At 51.8% G+C, this 17,978-nt stretch overlaps 1 protein-coding gene across 1 annotated transcript in view; it reads right to left on the reverse strand.

The window, feature by feature from the left end:
* The window catches only part of EFNB2 (ephrin B2), a 45,491-nt gene extending 33,428 nt beyond the window's left edge, over window positions 1–12,063 (reverse strand). Inside the window, exon 1 of the mRNA XM_075424522.1 lies at window positions 10,830–12,063. Within this exon, the coding sequence (XP_075280637.1) occupies window positions 10,830–10,960 (131 nt within the window). The 5' untranslated portion in view covers window positions 10,961–12,063. The remainder of the gene's footprint in view (window positions 1–10,829) is intronic.
* Between the last annotated feature and the right edge of the window lie 5,915 nt (window positions 12,064–17,978).

Below are 17,978 nucleotides of genomic sequence, written 5' to 3' on the forward strand. Positions count from 1 at the left end.
CACGAGGATACCAACCAAAGTTTGCAGTCTTCCTGCCCTTAACTACAATTTGTTCGCACCTGTACAGTCTTGTTCCAAGACATGCTCCAAGCAAAGTCTATAAAAGAGGGCGGGAACTGTCTTGTTACTTGATGAGACATTAATAATCGGTGATTATATCTCAAAGTCAAAGAAAAAATTTCAGCTGCTTTGCAGTTGTTAGAAAATATATTATTGCATACCATTTGCCTGCATAAGTAAATACTGGAAGCAGAACAAGTTGTTAACTCAGGAAAAGTTATGCCAAATCAATATCAGCATTGCATGACAAACCAAACCTATTTTGGCAAATCATTGTTATGCAAAGATTTTCAGAATCCAGTTACAGCACTCTTTCACTCCTACACCATATCCTTTTTCTCTTTATATCAAAAAGACAGTCTTCAGGTGGAAGAAAATGACCGTGAGCAAAAATCCAAACGGGAGATCTACAATCAGTCTGCATCTCACATTAAACCCAAGATTCAGCAGTTTGCCAAGTGTGGCGATCCTATGTCCTTACATTAAATACAAACTTTTCCAAAGTTTGACTGACTTTCGGCAGCAGGATAAAACCAGGCAGCCACAGCCACCTCCAAGGCAGTAAGTAGTACTATCTGACCTAACAGGAACCAGCTTTTGGCCCGCTGCAGATCTGAGCCTCTCAAATTAAGCTCTATTGACACTGGAATAGTTCAAAAACTCCTGGAGAGTTCCAGAAGTGCATTCATATCACTAGATCGAACATCCTTGCCCCGGGTGGAAGGGTCCATCAGAGGGGTTCAGCAGATGGCTGGCAGGTGACAGCAGGAGCTCCAGTCACTCCATTTTAACTCAGTGACTACTGGGAAGCTACACGAAAATTAAGACTCACTCCAACCGCAGACAGAACCATAGCTTCTGACATCATTTTTTGACATTAAAAAAAAATAACAATGAAGCTTCAGAGAGATCTGTATTTGTCCAACCCCCATAACCCTTTTTACTCTGGCCTTGGTTCAAGACAGCTCATGCTTAAATTCGTCCCGCTTCAGCAAAAATATTCAGCATTCAGCACATGCTCAACACAGAGCTTTTCTGAATAAGGATGGCTTCCTGAGTCAGGCCCTAGCAGCACAGTGCAGTCTTGCTCACCTTCCTGTCACACACCGATCCACCGAATGGAAAAGACTACAAAGAGCAATAAATTTATGAAGATTTGTCCCATTTTTCTTCAAAAAGTGCCTGAAAACAGTCTGACAGAAGAAATGACGATTACCACTAAAGATCGTCTCTTTTAAAATATTTATCACGCAGACCAGTAATCTTGCCAGCCGATGTGACCTTCCCCATTCAGCTCATCTATATAGCCTGGAAATACCTTGGAAAAAGAAACCCCCCCAAAAAACCTAAAGGTCAAGTGTTGTGCAGTGATGAAGCTAGACTGCTTCTGAACTAAACTGAAATTAATTAAACATGAAGAAAGCAACTGAAGTGTGGACAGTGAATGCTGTGGGACTGCAAATCCTCAAAAGGAGTCAAGATGCTCCCAACTCCAAATTTACACTTTCATCCAGTCAGGTACAGAAACCAACTGCTGCTCAGGCAGTAGGTAAGCAGATGGCAAGCACCAGCAAAAACGAAAATGCGAAACGATGCACCATTCGAAGAGTCAGAAGCGCAGTTATGTGTGCTTTCACCAGTGCTCGCTGCATAGGTTCCTTAAACAAACTGCTTCAAACTTGCAGAACATCAAAAGCCAGATGGGCCTTCCTGAATGAATCCACAGGCACGGAGCCAGGATTCCCGTTTGCTGCAGAAATAGGCCTGGACTTGATTTGAGTCTTCTCAGATCTGACAGGCTGGAGTCTGGCAGAACTCCCAATCCAAAATAAAATAGCATTCAATTGCGACTGGGCTTTAACTATAATAATAACAATAATAATAAATTTTAAATCCCTCTTATTAGCTTCAACATGCACTTCCCTTTACAGTGCATTGTTCACCTTTCCCACTGCTGTTCTTTGGCTTGGGTACCTAAGTAAATGCACTATTTAAACGAAAGCTAACAAAACAGTAAGAATTAATTTGCAGCATCACAGATTTTTCAGCCTAACGTATCATTCCACCGTCTAACCTATCCTCCTGTGTAGGACAAGCCATATAATTTCTCATTTTCATGTTGATGTGTAAAACTTGATTATTCTTTCAAGTGTATATAGCTCTGAATTCTACTAAATAAAGTTTTGTAAATCCTATTTCAGCCAACAACCACAAGACATTTACAAAAGAACACTATAGGCAGAAAACCCCATCTTATAGTTATGTATATGCCATACATCAGGAATGACTCACCCAGCAACGTAATCCCCTACCAGCCTTTATCTTTTCTGGCTTGGAACCTACGTTTAAAACCAGAAGAAAGCATAGACTATTACATCAAAGTTTAAATCAGCTGCATTATAATTACTATGCTGATACCGCAATAAACACTGGGTGTTGGCTGGCCAGGATTGCCAAAAAAGATAGAGGTCCTGTTCTTATTCGCTGCCTTTGACAATGTGTATAATCACATCAAAGGAAAGTTCTATGCATCAGAGTTAACAGAAAAGAAGAAAAAAAACCTCTAGAAGCTCTTTTTTCTGGAGTAAAGTGATATATTTTCTTCATTACAAGAAAATTAAAATTTTGGCTATAATGAAAAAACAATTATAATGTAAAGCCCTTGCAAGCTAATGTAATACTCACTGAAATCACTGGAGGTATTTTCATGGAGTTGAAGAGGAGCTAGACAGAAGCCTTGAATATGTTTATCTACTTGAAACTAAAAATATAAAATACTACATGACATTTTCAAATATAGGACTTAAAATTATCTATTGCAATTCTGCACTTTAGTCTGCTTGAGGACTTTCGAAAATCAGGCTAAGATTAATCTAAAAGCACGAAAAAATAACAAATAATTCAAAATGAAACTGAAGACACTTCCAAGTTTAGGGAACTCGTGTGGGTATGCTTTACAGTTTCAGTTTTGAAGATCTGTCTGTCCTTGAGGGCGGAGGAGCAATGGCAAGACTGGTTTTTGTTCTGCCATTTCGTTTCCACACTTGGCTTTCAGAAACATACTGAGGGCAATGTGCTTGTTTTCTCAAAGTCTCTCCACTGTTTTTGGGGGGTTTTCCCCCCAGTTAAGGAACAGAAGTGCAAACTGCACAAACCCTGTGTTTTAAGTACATCTTCGAGTTAATGTATGTCAGTGAAACTTATTTCAGGAGAGGGGAACCTCCAGAGGATTCCCTATGGGAACAGGGAGACCTGGCGTGTGCTGCCCAGGATGTTCCCCGCAGAATTACCTGCTCCTTCCCATGTGCTGCCCAGGATGCACTCCCTATGGAAGTACTCGATCCTTCCCATGCGCTGCCAAGGATGCTCCCTATGGAATTACCTGCCGCTTCCCACGTGCTGCCCAGGATGCTCCCTAAGGAATTACCCACTGCTTCCCATGCGCTGCCCAAGATGCTCCCTGTGGAATTACCTGCTGCTTCCCACATGCTGCCCAGGATGCGCTCCCTGTGGAATTACCTGCTGCTTCCCATGCGCTGCCCAGGATGCTCCCTACGGAATTACCGGCTCCTTCCCGTGCCCTGCCACAGCTACCGGCCCTTATCTGGTGCGTTTCTGAAATGTGACATGACTGGCAGGTTCGAAAGCTAAATGTTGGATAATGGTGGGCAAACAAAGGACATCGGTTTTTGCATTATTTCTTTAATTACTTTAACCCTTGTTCGAAGAGAAAGCATAAGGCCAGAGTAATTCAGCTTCTCTCTTTGTCATTTGCCTGCCATAAATATGCACCAGTCTGCATTTGAAAAGCTGAAGGAGGCCGCAAGCTTGCTGGACATTTATCATGCTCTGTTCCCTGTTAACAAGCAAATACTTTAGTTGAATGGCCCATTAGCAATCATTGTCAAATGCAGAATGCAAGGTGCTTGGATGTGACCGGCCTGTAAATTAGATGAGGGTGCCCCTGCGCTTTGGAGAATTTCAGCGAATGAATTGGATCTTTTGATATAGATTTGTGAAGGTTAAGCTGCAGGAGAGGAAACGTATCTGAGCACTTCAGGCCCCGTACGTTCTGCCAATCTGTTCAGCTCCCTATATGCACTTGTTTATTTCTCATTTGTTAAATCACATCAGCACCAGCAGCTTGACAGTTTGGGGTTTGGAGTTCCCTTTTTGGTCAGAATTCCGAAGCTTTCCAGCTTACTATGGGGTGTAGGAGAAGAATGATAAATTCAAGCATGTAATTAACATCATTATAAAAAAAAAAAAAAAGGCAAAAAACCCTTTAAAAGTGTCCGAGCCAGCGCCAAACAAACAGCATGAATTCCATTTTGCCGAGCTCATCCCAGCCTCATTCCCACTAAAGCAAGACACAAGTGTTATTGTAGGCTTCAGTGTTTTTTCCCCTTATGTCTAGACTCTGCCTAACAAATGCAGAGCGCTTTCTTTACCCCCTTAGCAGACAAATGAGCAGGCAATAAAGTAAATATTTCTCGTTTGAATCCTCTGATTTGCAATGTAATGCTGACTGTAAGTTGTGGGTGTTTACGGCTGTCAGCTGGGTAGAAAAGCAAGTCTTAACTATTTAGAAGACTCTTACAAGAGAGAAGGCAAGAAAAAAAAAATCCCAGCAGCTGCACTAGGAGAGGTATTTTACCACCTTTACAGCTGCTTAAAATAGATGACAAAACAATGGTGAAATTGTCTGCCGGCTGAAACCCAGGGGCTGACAGCAAACTCATCCCAACGATTTTAAGTTGGGGCGGCACGGGGTGGGGGGGGGGTAGGCAGATGCTTATCTCATTCATTTCCAGATTTCGGCCTGCCTTTCGGAAATAAATACCGCCTAGAGACTAAGCCAGATCAATCTGGTTATCTGCAGCTGTATTGGTAAATAGGAATGGATGCTGGCTGGTTTGCGGAGTTTGTGTTCTTTTATATTTTTGGAGGATGGGAGACACAGGAGGTGCTGAGGCATCACCTGGCCAAGGCACAGACAATGCACCGTGTTTATCTCTGCCGCTCCCACGGAGTGCGAGATGGAGCCCACAGCCTGAAACACAGCCGACATCAAAAGCGCTCTGTTTTCCTTCCAGATAACCCCGGTCCTACCCATCCCCTCTGCCCTCCGTTCCTTGCCAGCACGCTCCTGCCCGGAGCCCGGATGGATTGAGGCAACAAACCCCAAGCGCAGCGAATTCTTCAGCAGGGCTGCTGTTAGGGCAGGCACTGGGAAGGAAAGCCTTCCGCACCCAGCAATCGCAGCCATCTCCAGCTTTCATCGGTCCCCGTCTACGGCAGAAAGCCGTAAATGAAATCTATCTTTACCATATTACGCGCCACCAATGAGCAAGAACTGAGCAGCTTTTCTTTACCGCTTCAACCATCCCAACCCACAAGTAGGCCCTTTCATACTTTCTAATCCCGGCCCCCAAGTTTTGTGCGGTTCTCACATAATACCTTACAGCCCGGAGCAAGGCCCTTAGTTCCCAACACCCCTTTCAGAGACGTGTCATTTCTAACATCAAGCTAATCTATATGTTGCCATGGCATCACCCTTTATCTGCCTTTACATCTTATGAACTGCATGGATTTACCACATTATTTTTACCTGAAAGACAGAAAATGGTGGTTTTATTGCCATACAATCAGATTACTGCTGCTAGTTTCTCTATGCCTTTTTACCATACTTCAATCAAAAGGGATCAGTTTCTTTATACTCTGCCCTTGATTTACATTACATCTGTAAAGACCTAGTCTGGGTTGTAATCCCCTTATTAACTATGACCAGGGTTGATTTGCCTAAAAATAAAAGCAAATTGTGTCAGACCTTTTCACTTTGTTTTTGATTCGGAACTACAAAATGGATTACTAAAGAAATCTTCAGAGTTCACACGGCTGGTATAGTACTGAATTTAAAATGAGAATTAAACAAGTTAAACATGGGAGCTGTGTCAACGGTTTACATTTTCCATCATGGGAGAAAGGCCGAACTACGCTTGTCTTTGTGTTCTCTGGCTTTAAAGAGACAATGAAGCCACAGGAGTTTTTCCAAGCTCTTCTAACACTGTCCATTTGCCATCCTCCCTTCCTCTGCTTTTCATGCAACTCCCCCCCGTCCCAACCTCCTCTCCCTTCCTTCCCCCCCCCCCCCCCCCCCCCCCGAGATAAAGAACCCTCCCTCAAGACAACAGTGTTCTGGTTAGAAGTCTACAGTCAGTGGAACTGCATATTTTAATCAAAATATTTCAAGCAGTTGAACATTCCTATTTAAGTTTCCACAACGCCTCACAAAGAATGAGCTCATAAGCAAATCCATGTAGATGTATGATAAATGACCAGAAAAACAGGTTTCTTTATGTCAGCAGCCAAGGCAGGCAGACATTAGGCACACATGAATAACATTTTAATCACTATCTTTTTTCTTCTCAGAAGAACACTTTCTTCTCATTTACAACAAGCAATTTCAAGTACTGCAGGTTACACGACACACGGAGACCAGATCCTCGGAAAAAAAAAAGGCACCCCAAAAGCAGCCCTGGCTCTGGCTGCTGCGTGTCACGGCAGTCACCCCAGGTCCTCCGCTGACTCCCCATTACAGGAACTTTGCCCGAATTCGAGACGATCCTGGGCGTCACCCCTAAAGCAATGTGATCTCCTTGCAATAAAACAGGGAAGGGAAGAAAAGGAGAGGGGAAAAAAAAGGGGGGGGGGGGGCACGGAAGGAGGCATTCTTGTGTGTGGGAAGAAGGAGAACTTAAGTGATTTTAGCTTGACTTTTAGTCACTGCCTTTCTAAAGGCAATTACTTCATTAAACGAAGTGAAATAATGTAGCAGAGCTTACAGATAACATGCTTTAAGATAATTACTATAAATAATATAGCAATTATACGCCACGTACAAAAGGCTGGGGAAAATAACCAGCTCAAGAAGTTGCCCTTCAGTTTGTTCTGAAATCATTTTGTTAATTCACTTGTGCTTCAGAGACCTGGCTAGGAATGCCAGAGATATCAAATGGACTGGAAGCCACCACTCACTCAGCTCCCTAGCTCCCTCCCTCCCTCCTTGTATTAGCATGCCAAGTGTCAACAGCTATGTTTTGGGTACAATTTAGGAGCATGTGTTTAAATCATTTTAACCTTCCACTCCTGTTTCTTCAGCTTGAAGCTGTAATTGCTGAGGTTAGAAAGCGCGGTCCCACGACACAGGACTCCCAAATAAATTCTTGTCTTGCTGAGAGGCTCCCAAACATGTTGTGAGATATCGTTTTAGCAAGCTCTTTGTGCTCCAGCTGGCTCGCCTGTCCTGAGAAACAACGGCTGTCCATTACCTACAGTTTATCATCCTGACAAAATGTGAGGAATGTGGATGTGAAAGCACTAACAATTCCACCCCTGGTGCTTTCTCCTTTTTTCCCCTCTCTATATTAAAACCGACAAGATTAACCCAAATGCAAACTGCGGAGCACAGTTCAAGGGGCTATTCAGTCGGTAGTGAATGTGCATTTGTTTACCTACAAAAATAAGAATTTCAGATACAATGAGAAGCAGACTAGTCTATATGCTACTGAATAGACCATTTAACAGGGTCATCAATTGTAGTTTATTTTATCAGTTTCTGACATGTTAGCATTCATTCAGCGGTGGGCTGTGAAATATCCTATATATAACTGGTTATCAGAGGGAGAGAAAAACAGCTACACCATCTGACTTTGTCAGTGTCAGAGGCACCACCGGTGAGGACAACCTTCCACGTGTCACCAAGGGGAACCTCTCTGCTCACCGGCCTACAGTGCACAGGGAATAGCCACACTGAAGACATAAGCAATGTGTTTTGTTTTTTTTTTAAATGAGATTTTTCCACGCTTTGACTAAAAGGTACCCCCTAACAGACATGCTACCCTGTGTGCCAAAGGCGGTGCTGAGCCCGTGTGAGGTGAAAACCGAGGTAATCGGTGCTATCTATACACATTGTTTACCTTGGCAGACTCAACACAGGCAGAAAGTCCCCCAGTAAAGAAAGTCAACAGGAGTTAAGTCTACAGAGTAATTTTTCTGTCTTCAAGATCATGAGATCCAAAGTTCTTCAGAGGAGAAGTCTGTAAAATCTACCAAAACCACCTGCAACAATGACGTTTAACCTCCCAAGCAACAGAGTCAGAGGTATAATTATTTTAACGTATGTCACTTAAAACACACCTCTGATTTGATCGCTGCAGTGAGAGCAGATCTCTGAAAAGGCAGAGAGGGGGGAGCAGGGGAGGGAGCTGTGTCTTCCCACAGCTACGGCAGGCTCTCCCTCCCAGACACCTGCCAGGAATTACAGCCTCTCCACTTCAGTGCAAAGCCAATCCAGCTCATACATTCACCTTAACCTAAAATTTATTATTTCATACTTTATATTAACCTGACTAACAACTTCTCCCAGCATTTAATTGCCTACCTGTTCAGCAGATTTATGTGTTGAGGCTTTCAACAGAGTGAAACGCACAGCTTCCCTGAATAAATTAACCAGCACCAAAGATAGTTATTACTTTAAACCCAGAAAGGAGCTTTATTATTATCCTACGCCAAGACCCATTCAGCAGCTTACTTCTTCAGCTGGTGTTCAGCCTGAATCCAGAGCGAGGACAACCTCGTCTAAGGAGAAATTATTCCGTATCCTTCAGGCAAACAATTGTGACAAGAATTAGTAAGAAATCCCGCTCGGAGAAGTGGAGCTGTCTCACCGGCAGCAATATCGGTAATGCATTTGTAATCTTCCTCAAACTACGGGCCTCCAAGAGGCCTATAAATCACTAGCCCCAGCAATTGAAAAGACTAATTTTAATAGCGTACTTCTTCCCTGTGGTGATTAAGCCTCAATGAATCACTCAAGAAAACTCAATTACATCAACAGCAGAACCTATTTTTAAGCGCGCGTTTACGTTGAAAAAGTAATTAGGTATTATCATTAGATCTGCCTGTAACAGCGCTCGAGCCCTTTCTTTGGGGGTTAATCAAATAGCTTAGAACCAGCCAAACGGACGGACAACCGGCATGGGCCGGGGGGAGCGGCACCCCCGGGCGCTGGAAGGCGGGCTGGGTTCGGCTGCTGCCATCGCCCCGGCAGCCACCCAGCCCCGCTCCCGCACTGGAACAGTGACCTCTGTAGGCACAAACCCGGCGAGCGACGGGGACGAGAAAGCCTTCCTCCTTCCCCTCCCTCCCTGCGGGGCCGAGCTGAGCCCGCCCCCGCCGACACCGCAGCCCCCCGGGCCGGCAGCCCCCCACCCCCACCCACCCCACCCCCCGGCATTCGAAGGGCACCGGGGAGCCCACCCCGGACCCGGCTCAGGTCGGCCCGGCCGCCCTGCTCCGGGCTCTCACGCCGTACCCTTCTTGAGCCGAAGAAAAGCTTTTACCTGCGCGGCACCATCCAAGCGCGGAGCCGGAGACTGCAGCTCAACTTTATTTTAGCTGGCCTCCCCCCGGCGCCTTATAGAAAATGATCGTTTGTCACGCAACGCGAGGCATAAAAACACCCAGCTGAGCAGTCCACAATGTCCCTGTCAGTTTCCTTGATGGGTTTGCTTTTTTTTTTTTTCCAAGAAAGGTGAGAAAACTTCCCTGTACACAAATCCTACAGAGGTAACAGCAAACAAGGTCCGCCATTGGAAAACGGGGGCAGAATTCTGCCGCGAGTTTCCCCTTCAGTGGGACCAACGGCAGGTAGCGACGGCTGTAACGCAAGACCACTGGGTAAACTCGAGATGCCACTCCCAGTTCAAACTTCGAACGCTTCGCCGAACTCCTGGAGATCCTGCCACCTACGCAGAATTCATCCCCGACCCGGGAAATTCGCCGTTCTCCTGGCCTCATCGCCACCTACCATCTCCTCTCAGGAGTCCCCCGGGAACGAACTCACTGGACTCGGTGGGAAACTCTAAGTTCAGTTAACACAGTGCATATGGTTTGCTTCTAGATACACATCGTTGAATACATAGCATGAGTTAAAAGAAGTTATTTTAACCCATATCTGGTGTAAAGTTTCCTAAACTCGTTACAGGCTGTTTCCACCCATCGTGATTCCTGCTGTCTGAAGCAGTGGTTTTAGTCACGGAAGCCCAAGAGATTTCGCAACTGAACGAAGCCAACTTTTACTTTGCAGGTCAGCAATGAAAGGGGACACAAAGAGAAGCAGAAATAGTTTTTTCTTCACACCCACTTTCCGAAAAGTTCCTCTCCCCATAGCGAAAGCTTCGCACGCTGAAGCAAAGAAGTTTTTTAAAGGACGTGCTTCTGTTTCCGAGAGCGCGGTTCGGTAGCGCAACCCCGGGGGCGCAGGCGCCTCCCGGCCCGGGCTCGGCTCCGCAGACCGGCACCGAAGGGCTGCGTGGCGGGGGATGCTTCTCTCCTTGCTCACCGGCACACGTGCCCCGACACCCTCAACCCCACAACCAAGTTTAGCCCCGTTACAAGCAGATGCGGCTCCGCCGGAGTCACTGGGATGAGTCTGCGTCTGCGGGCGGAGAGGCCGAAGAGCATCGCCCCTCCCCGGCGGCCCGGCCCGGCGTGGCCCCGCGGGAGCGGACACCGGACATTTCCCCCCCCCCCCCCCCCCCCCCCCCCCCGCCGGGGCCGCCCGCCCCGGGCCCGGCCAGACCCAGCCGCCAGCCCGGGCCGAAGCCCCCCGCTCGCAGCGACCCCCGCCCCGTCGTCCCCCCCGCCCCGTCGGGCAGCGCCGGCCCCCGGGGCAGACGGCGGGCAGGAGCGGGACGGCAACTTACTTGGGGTTGGAGGAGTTCCAATAGATGGGGTCTAAAACGATGGACCTCGCCAGCGCAGTCCTGCACAAGACCACCGCGACCCCCCAGCAGTACTTCCAGGCGGAGCCGTCTCGCCGCCGCGCTGCTGCCATGGTCGCGGCCGGCGCCGAGCGTGCGTGTGTGTCCCGTGTCCGTCCCCCCCCCCCCGGCGCCTGGCCAACTCCGCCGGGCCGCTTCCCCGCACCCGGGCGGCAGCAGCGGGGCGGGGGGCCGGTATCCCACCAGCCGGGACGGTCGAGGAGGAAGAGAGAAATAAAAAAATAAAAAAATTCTGGGAAGACCAAAAAAAAAAAAAAAAGAAAATCACAGGCGAAGGGTCGACGATGCCCTCGGCGAGAGCTGCAGGCAGATCTACTGAGTCATGTACGCCGCCCGCACGTAGGGAATTCTCCTGCGAGGTAGGATCCACGCCGCCTCCGAAGTGACAACAGCCGCAACAAAAAAAAAAAAAAGGACGCAGACGCCTCAGTCTTTCCCCTCACCGGGGGTCTCCCGGCCGCCGCGGAAGGTGCCACTCCAGCTGCCAACTCCCATTTGGATCCAGTGCGCCGCACACGTTCGCAGTGTCTCAGGCTCGCGTGAGAAGGAGTAAGGAGGGGAAAAACAATAAAAAACAAAAGGTAAAATAGGAGAAATGGTGGTGGGGGAAATAAAGGGTTCGGGGTAGAGGGACACAGCCTGGGCGGGAGGGTTCTCCCGTGTCTCTCACTGCTCCCCGCAGCTTGCAATCCGCACGGGCACCGGCCCGGGCTGTTTCGGGGGGCTCTGAAGCAACCGCGAGTCAGTAAATCCACTCCGAGAGTCGGCGGCCCTGGTCTCGGGGAGGCGCATCCGCAGGGCTCCGGCTTCCCCGGGGGGCACCGCTGTCCTCGTCGCCGGCGGCGTCCCCGGAGCGGAGCCGGGGAAGGAACGGGCGGTGGGTGGAAAAAATAATAATCAAAAGCAAAATGAAACGAAACAGAAGGGGAGGGGGGCGGCGCGGCGTCAGAACGTCCCTCTCCCTCCCGTTGCGAGATCCGCAGTGCGCGCCGCGGCGGCGGCGGGAGGAGGAGGACGAGGACGAGGAGGAAGGCCGGGAGCGGGACTCGCGCGGCCGCGCAGCCCAGCGCGCAGCAGACGGGAGGAGGAGGAGCGGCGACGCCCGCCGTAGCCGCTCCTGTCGCGATGCCGCCCCGCTGCCGCCGCCGCCGCCACGGCGAGTCCCCGGCGCAGGAGCGCGGCCGGCAGCAGCGCGCCGCCGTAGCCATATAAGCGCGGCCCCGCCGCCCCGCCGCCGCTGCTCATAGGGCCGCCGCCGGGCCGCCGCGCTGGTTGGGCGCCGGGCGCGTCACTTACAGCCGCGGCGGGGCGGGGCCGCGCCGGGACCCGCCGCGCCGCGCCGCGCCGGGCGGGCAGGTAACACCCCCGGCCCCGGCGGGGTGAGGGGGGGGGGGTCGCTCGCTCTTAGTCCCCCCGGGGCTGCGCGGGAGGCGCGGCCGGCCCACGCGGGGCGAAATCAGTGGGAAAAAATAAAATGCGATAAAATACACCGCCCCCCACCCCCAAACCCCGTCTTTGCTAAAACTGAGCGGTTTCGAAGCGCATCGCCGCGCCGAGAGCGGGGAGCGGCGGCAGGGCGGGGGGCCGCGGGGGTCCCCCGCACCCTGCCCGCCGCAGCAGGGCGGGGGGCCGCGGGGGTCCCCCGCACCCTGCCCGCCGCAGCAGGGCGCAGCCCCCCTCCCTCCCCGGGGGAGCTCCGCGGCAGCGGCCACCTGCGCGGGGAAGGGCCGGGTCTGCGCGGGCGCGGAGCTCCCCGCGCAACTTTCCGCGGGTGTCCCGCCGGGGTGGGGGGGGGAGGTCTCCCGGGCTGGCCCTTCCCTGGGGGGCTCTGAGTTCCCAAAGTTTGCCCGGATACGCCTTGATCGGCCGCGGGCCGTCCCGAAACAGCGAGGAGCTGTGCCCGCGGAGCCCCCTCGGAGGGGCGCGGGTTCCCTCGCCTCAGCGCCCCCGACCCTCCCTCCCTCCCGCGCGTTTTCTTTGGTGGGGGGCGGAGGGGGGCATTTTGAGATCCGGCCCTTGTTCGGACCCCGTGCGCCTCGGCGGCACCTGGCCCGTTTATTTCTTTTCACCGGTCCTTTCTGTCCGGAGGGAGCTGCTCCCCCGCCGGCTCCGGGCGGCCCCCGGGGGGCGCAGAGAGCTCCGGGCGGCCCCCGCGGGCGCTGCCGCCGCCGCCGCCGCTCTCGGGGCCCGGCCCGGCTCCCGCGCGCTTCCACGGGGACACAGCGCCCACTAGCGGCCACCGCCGGCCCTCTGCGGGTGGGGAAGGGGGGGGCGCGGGGCACGGTCCCCTCGGCTGTGTCCGTCACGCCCCGACTCGGCGGCTCCCTTGCGTCCTGCCCTGCCCGGCGCCTACGCGGGTCCCCCGGGGACGGGACCGGCCGGTACGGCGGCCCCGGGCCTGGAGGGGCGGCACAAGTGAACCGGGAGCTCTGCCGGTGGCCGAGCGCCGGCCGTACGGTGTGACAGTCGCCCCGGTAAAACGAAGGCGGCGGGGAAGGGGGGGGACCGATTTGCTTCCAGCGGGGATTTCTTGCCAAAACAGTGCCGGCAGAAAGGAGCAAAACCTAAATCCCGGGAGGTTACGGCGTGCTTCCTGCCGTTCCCCTGCCTCGTGCTCCCGGCGCGCAGGGGACGTGCTGCAAGAGACCGTAACGAAGAGCCAATTCCGTATAATTTGATTTCCGAAGAAATAAGGGCGTTTGCTTAAAAATGGGGTGAGCGGTGGTGCTCGTTCGGCCCGCGGACGGACGCGGGGAAGCGCTTACAAGGAGAACGGCTGGCGCTGTGATTTATTTCGCTGATCAATCAATTGGGGAAAAACACGATCGCTTCCCCCCACCCCTTTTTAAATAAGCCGGCGTCCCAGCCACCCCGTCGCCGCCCCCCGGAACAGACCGCTCCTCGGGCTCGCAGCAGAGGGGAGAGGAGATCTGAGGAGCGCTCGATGCCCCACGGACTCTGTGCTAATTGCGTTTGGTGGCTCTCTGATGAGATCTCGCCACTCGAGGTAAACGAGGAAATCGGTTTGCTTCTCGCACAAAACATCGAACACGTTTGAAGTAAACTGCTTAATTAAATTTAATTTGCGGCGAGGAAGGAATTGCAGATCCGGCGACGCGGTTTGGTGGGAAAGGATCGGATTCCCCGGGCGGGAACTCCGCGCCCCGGTGGGAGGCAGATCCCGGTGTCTGCGCACGTCGAGGGGCACCGAAGCAGAGCTTCGCCGGCTGGGGGAGGGAAGCGCCTCGCTATTCAACTTTTAAACAAACGTCTGGTGTGTATCCAGTGGCGAGCCAATGTAAACACCGAGCCCTGATAAGCGCTGCTGGCAGCAGGGACGTGTGAAATAGGTTTACCTCGATTTTCGCGGTGCCGCCGCTCCTGTTTGTTTTGAAGCAAAAGGTTACGAGCGGCGTTTTGTAAAAGCTGTGAGTAAACTGTGACCTCTAACTCTCCGTATCCTGGCCTTAAGTAAACCAGAGGAAATGAAGAGCCCTGGTATTGTCTGAAAATATCCTCCCGGAGCTAAATATATCGCTCGACTTCTGTTGTCCAGCGGCTAATCATTTCGCGTAAATACGGCTGCTTCCCTCCGCTCTCCAGCGTCCCGCCGATACACGCCGTAGGTGTGTAAAAATCCGCGTCAAAAGAAAAAAAAGAAAAATCAGTTTTAAGTGAGTATCTAGAGAAGAACCGGGACTTCTCTCCGAGGTCACCCACGCAGCCCAGGTTAAGCCACCCCCGGAGCTGCGGGCGCGGTGGCTGCTCCCCTCCGGTCACCCTTTCTGCCCGAGGGGCCGCTCCCCGCGGCTGGGGCCGGGGCCGGGGCCGGGGCCGCTGCCTGCGGGGCCGGGCCGGGAGGTAGGGGCCGGAGCGGGCGCGGCGGAGCCCGGGGGCAGCCGCGGTGCGGCCGCGCTCCCTCCCCGGCCCCAGCTCCGGCCCCGGCCCGGTTCCCGTCGCCGCCCGCTGCGCCGGACCCCAGCTTTCCCGCCCGGCTTCCGAGGAGCCGCGGGAGTCGCCGGGGACGCGGGAGGGGAAGGCGAGCGCAGGGGCTTGGGGCGCGGGGTGGGGAAGCGGCAAAACAGCCCGCCGATACTGGGCAGCCGGCTGCTCCGCGGCCGTCCCGGGAGGAGGCACCGGCGGTACTGCCGGTACTGCGGGGAGCGCGGGTTCCCGGGGACTGGCGGGGGGGCAGGGAGGTCAGGGCCGAGGACGGACGGACGGGTGAACGGGGCCAGGGAGCGGGTGAGACCTGCCCGTCCCTCTGCCTTCGGGGAAAAACCGGGACTCGGCCACCGGCGCCGCTTAAACCTCGGCTTCCCGCACTTCAGCCGGCCTTACGGCAAAAGCCGGGTTTATCGCCCAACAACCTTCGGTTCGTTGTTTCGGCTTCTTTCCGGCAGTGACGTGGGCGATAATCACACAGATGCTGGCTCTGACCGTACTAAATCTGTAACAACAAAGGCAGCTAATCCGAATGGGACCAGGATCGGGCCCACTGTCCCCGGGTCCCTTCCAAACATCAATCCGAACACCGGGAACGAGAATACGCGGGACATGAAATCTTTCAGTAAGCGGGAAAGCTCGCCGTCGTTCACTACTTGAAAATTTAACAATTTTGAAAGTGGAAGAGATGTAACTCGATAGACACAACTGAATAGACACAATTACTGCTGAACTTAATAAAGACGCACGATCGTGTGATTGACACTTGCTGATTTAAAGGGATTGTTTATTGTTTGTGCGAAAGGCCAAGTGTGCCGGATACTTGAAACAAGCTTCCAAAACATCATTCACACCGCAACAATGCATTTTCTGCATTTATGGTGGAGTGAGTGTGTATCTAGCTCTTAATTTGTCTGTTTTATAACTGCAATTTTGGTTAACCATAGCTTCTCAGCAAATGAGCGTGGCTCCTCCTAAATACAGCCACAGAATTCAAGCAGCCTCATAATAAAAATCAGAAAATAAGTTGGTACATCCTAACCACGCATTTTAATTCCCCGCTTGATTATTTTTATACTGTTTCTCAGTATCGCTTTGTGAAAACAAAAATTCTTATATGAATTTGTGGCCTGCAATGACATACGCAGGGTGGGCAACGAGGCCCGGGATCAGACCCCCGCTCCCTGACCGGCCTCTCGCAGGGGTCCACGTCCCCTCGTGCAGAGCCGACCGCTCAGCCGCGTAACCCCCAGCGCCACGCGTCGCTCCGGGAAAGACGGTCGGAAGCATTAGGATGCTCAGCACGGAAACGTCAGCGGCGCTCTGCAGCTGGCCAGCAGAACAGTGGGCCGGGACGGGAAGGGGGGGGCAACCCTGAAACGCCCGCACTGGGGGGTACCCGCGCGCAACGGAAGCAGAGGCTGGACCGGCCCGTTGGTCCGAAACCGCACTTGGACCATACCCTCCCGCCTCGCAACGAGCCTTCGGCGCACAGGCTGCTCTACCGTTCCCTTCCGAAACCGGTCACCTCTGCAATGCCACCTGGAATCTCACCTGAACCCGCACCGAGCCGAGACCCTACAGTAACAGAGCTGCTCCTGTTCCTCCCGCTTGCCGAAGGGACACCGCCGAACACTCCGAAAATGTTTAACGAGACACTTCATGCAGCTAACAGCGAATCACAACCGACACCTTAAATATTTGGTGCATGTGCACAAAACAGCACAGGAACTCCAAAAATCGTGAGAGGGCACATTAACAGCATCAGAAAAACGGGTTTACGATCTTCAGGTCAGCAAGGGCAACAGACAGGGTGAGGTGTACGAGGTGGCACACAGCCTAAGAGGAAAGGAGAGACAATGAAGACAGGTCCTGCTTTTTAAAGACAAGACAGGAGCGGATGAAGTATTGACACTTCCGTAAGACGATACTGACATATCTGTCCATACGCAGGTATGCAGCTGCCTGGCAGCCCAGACGCTTCGCCAGCCGAATCGTCTCTGCTTTGCTCGGCTTCAAGGACACCAGCTCTCTGCCACATTTCACAGCAGTCAGCTTTCCACTTGCACTCGGAAAAATGATGATAATGAACGTGGGAAGTTCAAAGGGCAGTTTAACAGATCTCCAAAGTAACAGCACACCGCTCGGATGCTGCTGTAAGCCCTTCCGCTCTCTCCCGCCTCTGCCCGATAGATGCATTGTTTGGTATTAAAATAATTCTCCAGGACATTCATGAAAAGGGGCTGGGAAAACTTGAGGATCTCTTCTGCCATGATGTAAGGGAAATGGATACTGCTCAAGGTAGGTGGCAACAAAAAATGCCTGCCTACCTGCCTCCCGGGAGGGGGGGGAACCCCAAACACACAAAAAACAGAACAAACCCCAAACTGTCTAACCAAAATTTGAAGCTGAGACTTCAAACTCTAATGAAATAAAAATTAAACACCCAACTTTCTAACAGCAGTTTCTCTAGCTAGGTTAACACCCTCAGGCAGACCCACACAGAGCTCGTACTCGGTTTAACCACTAAATAAATCAGTCTATGTTCTAACCTACTTTGCTTTAGACAGTTATCAAGTTTTAAGGGAATGTAAGAACATCTCAAGTTCTTATCAGACGTCAGTTTACACCCCACCCCCCCCCCAAACCACGTGCACCTCTGTTTCGCCCCAAATCAACAGTATCCCTAAAGTCCTTCAGTAATTTTAAAATGAAAGAAAACCCCACAATAATCTAAATATGATGTCCACCTGCACTGGGGTCTACAAAAAGCTACCCACCAAACTCAGAATCCTTTAGGACAGTAAAGACACAGTGGTTTCTTGGTTTCTACCAACTGAACTTTTGCCCCAGGAACAACAACAAAAAAAGGCAAAGCTATTTTTCCTTTTTTTGACAGCAAAGGGAAGGAAATGCAGGTAGGAAAGCGTGGAATGGCAGAAGGGGTGATCTACTTGTGACTGGACATTTTGTCCACACCATAGTCCTACAGGTGTGTTTGAAAATAACCTCTCAAAGTCTAAGCCCACACAATGTTAAGCGTGAAGGAGAAACGCTCCTATTTAGCAGCAAATTAGTGATGTAGAACAAACTGTTTGATGCCACAGCTGCCATGTATGAGAACTT

Source organism: Opisthocomus hoazin, chromosome 1 (assembly GCF_030867145.1).
Source record: "Opisthocomus hoazin isolate bOpiHoa1 chromosome 1, bOpiHoa1.hap1, whole genome shotgun sequence".
Classification (NCBI taxonomy): Eukaryota; Metazoa; Chordata; class Aves; order Opisthocomiformes; family Opisthocomidae; genus Opisthocomus; species Opisthocomus hoazin.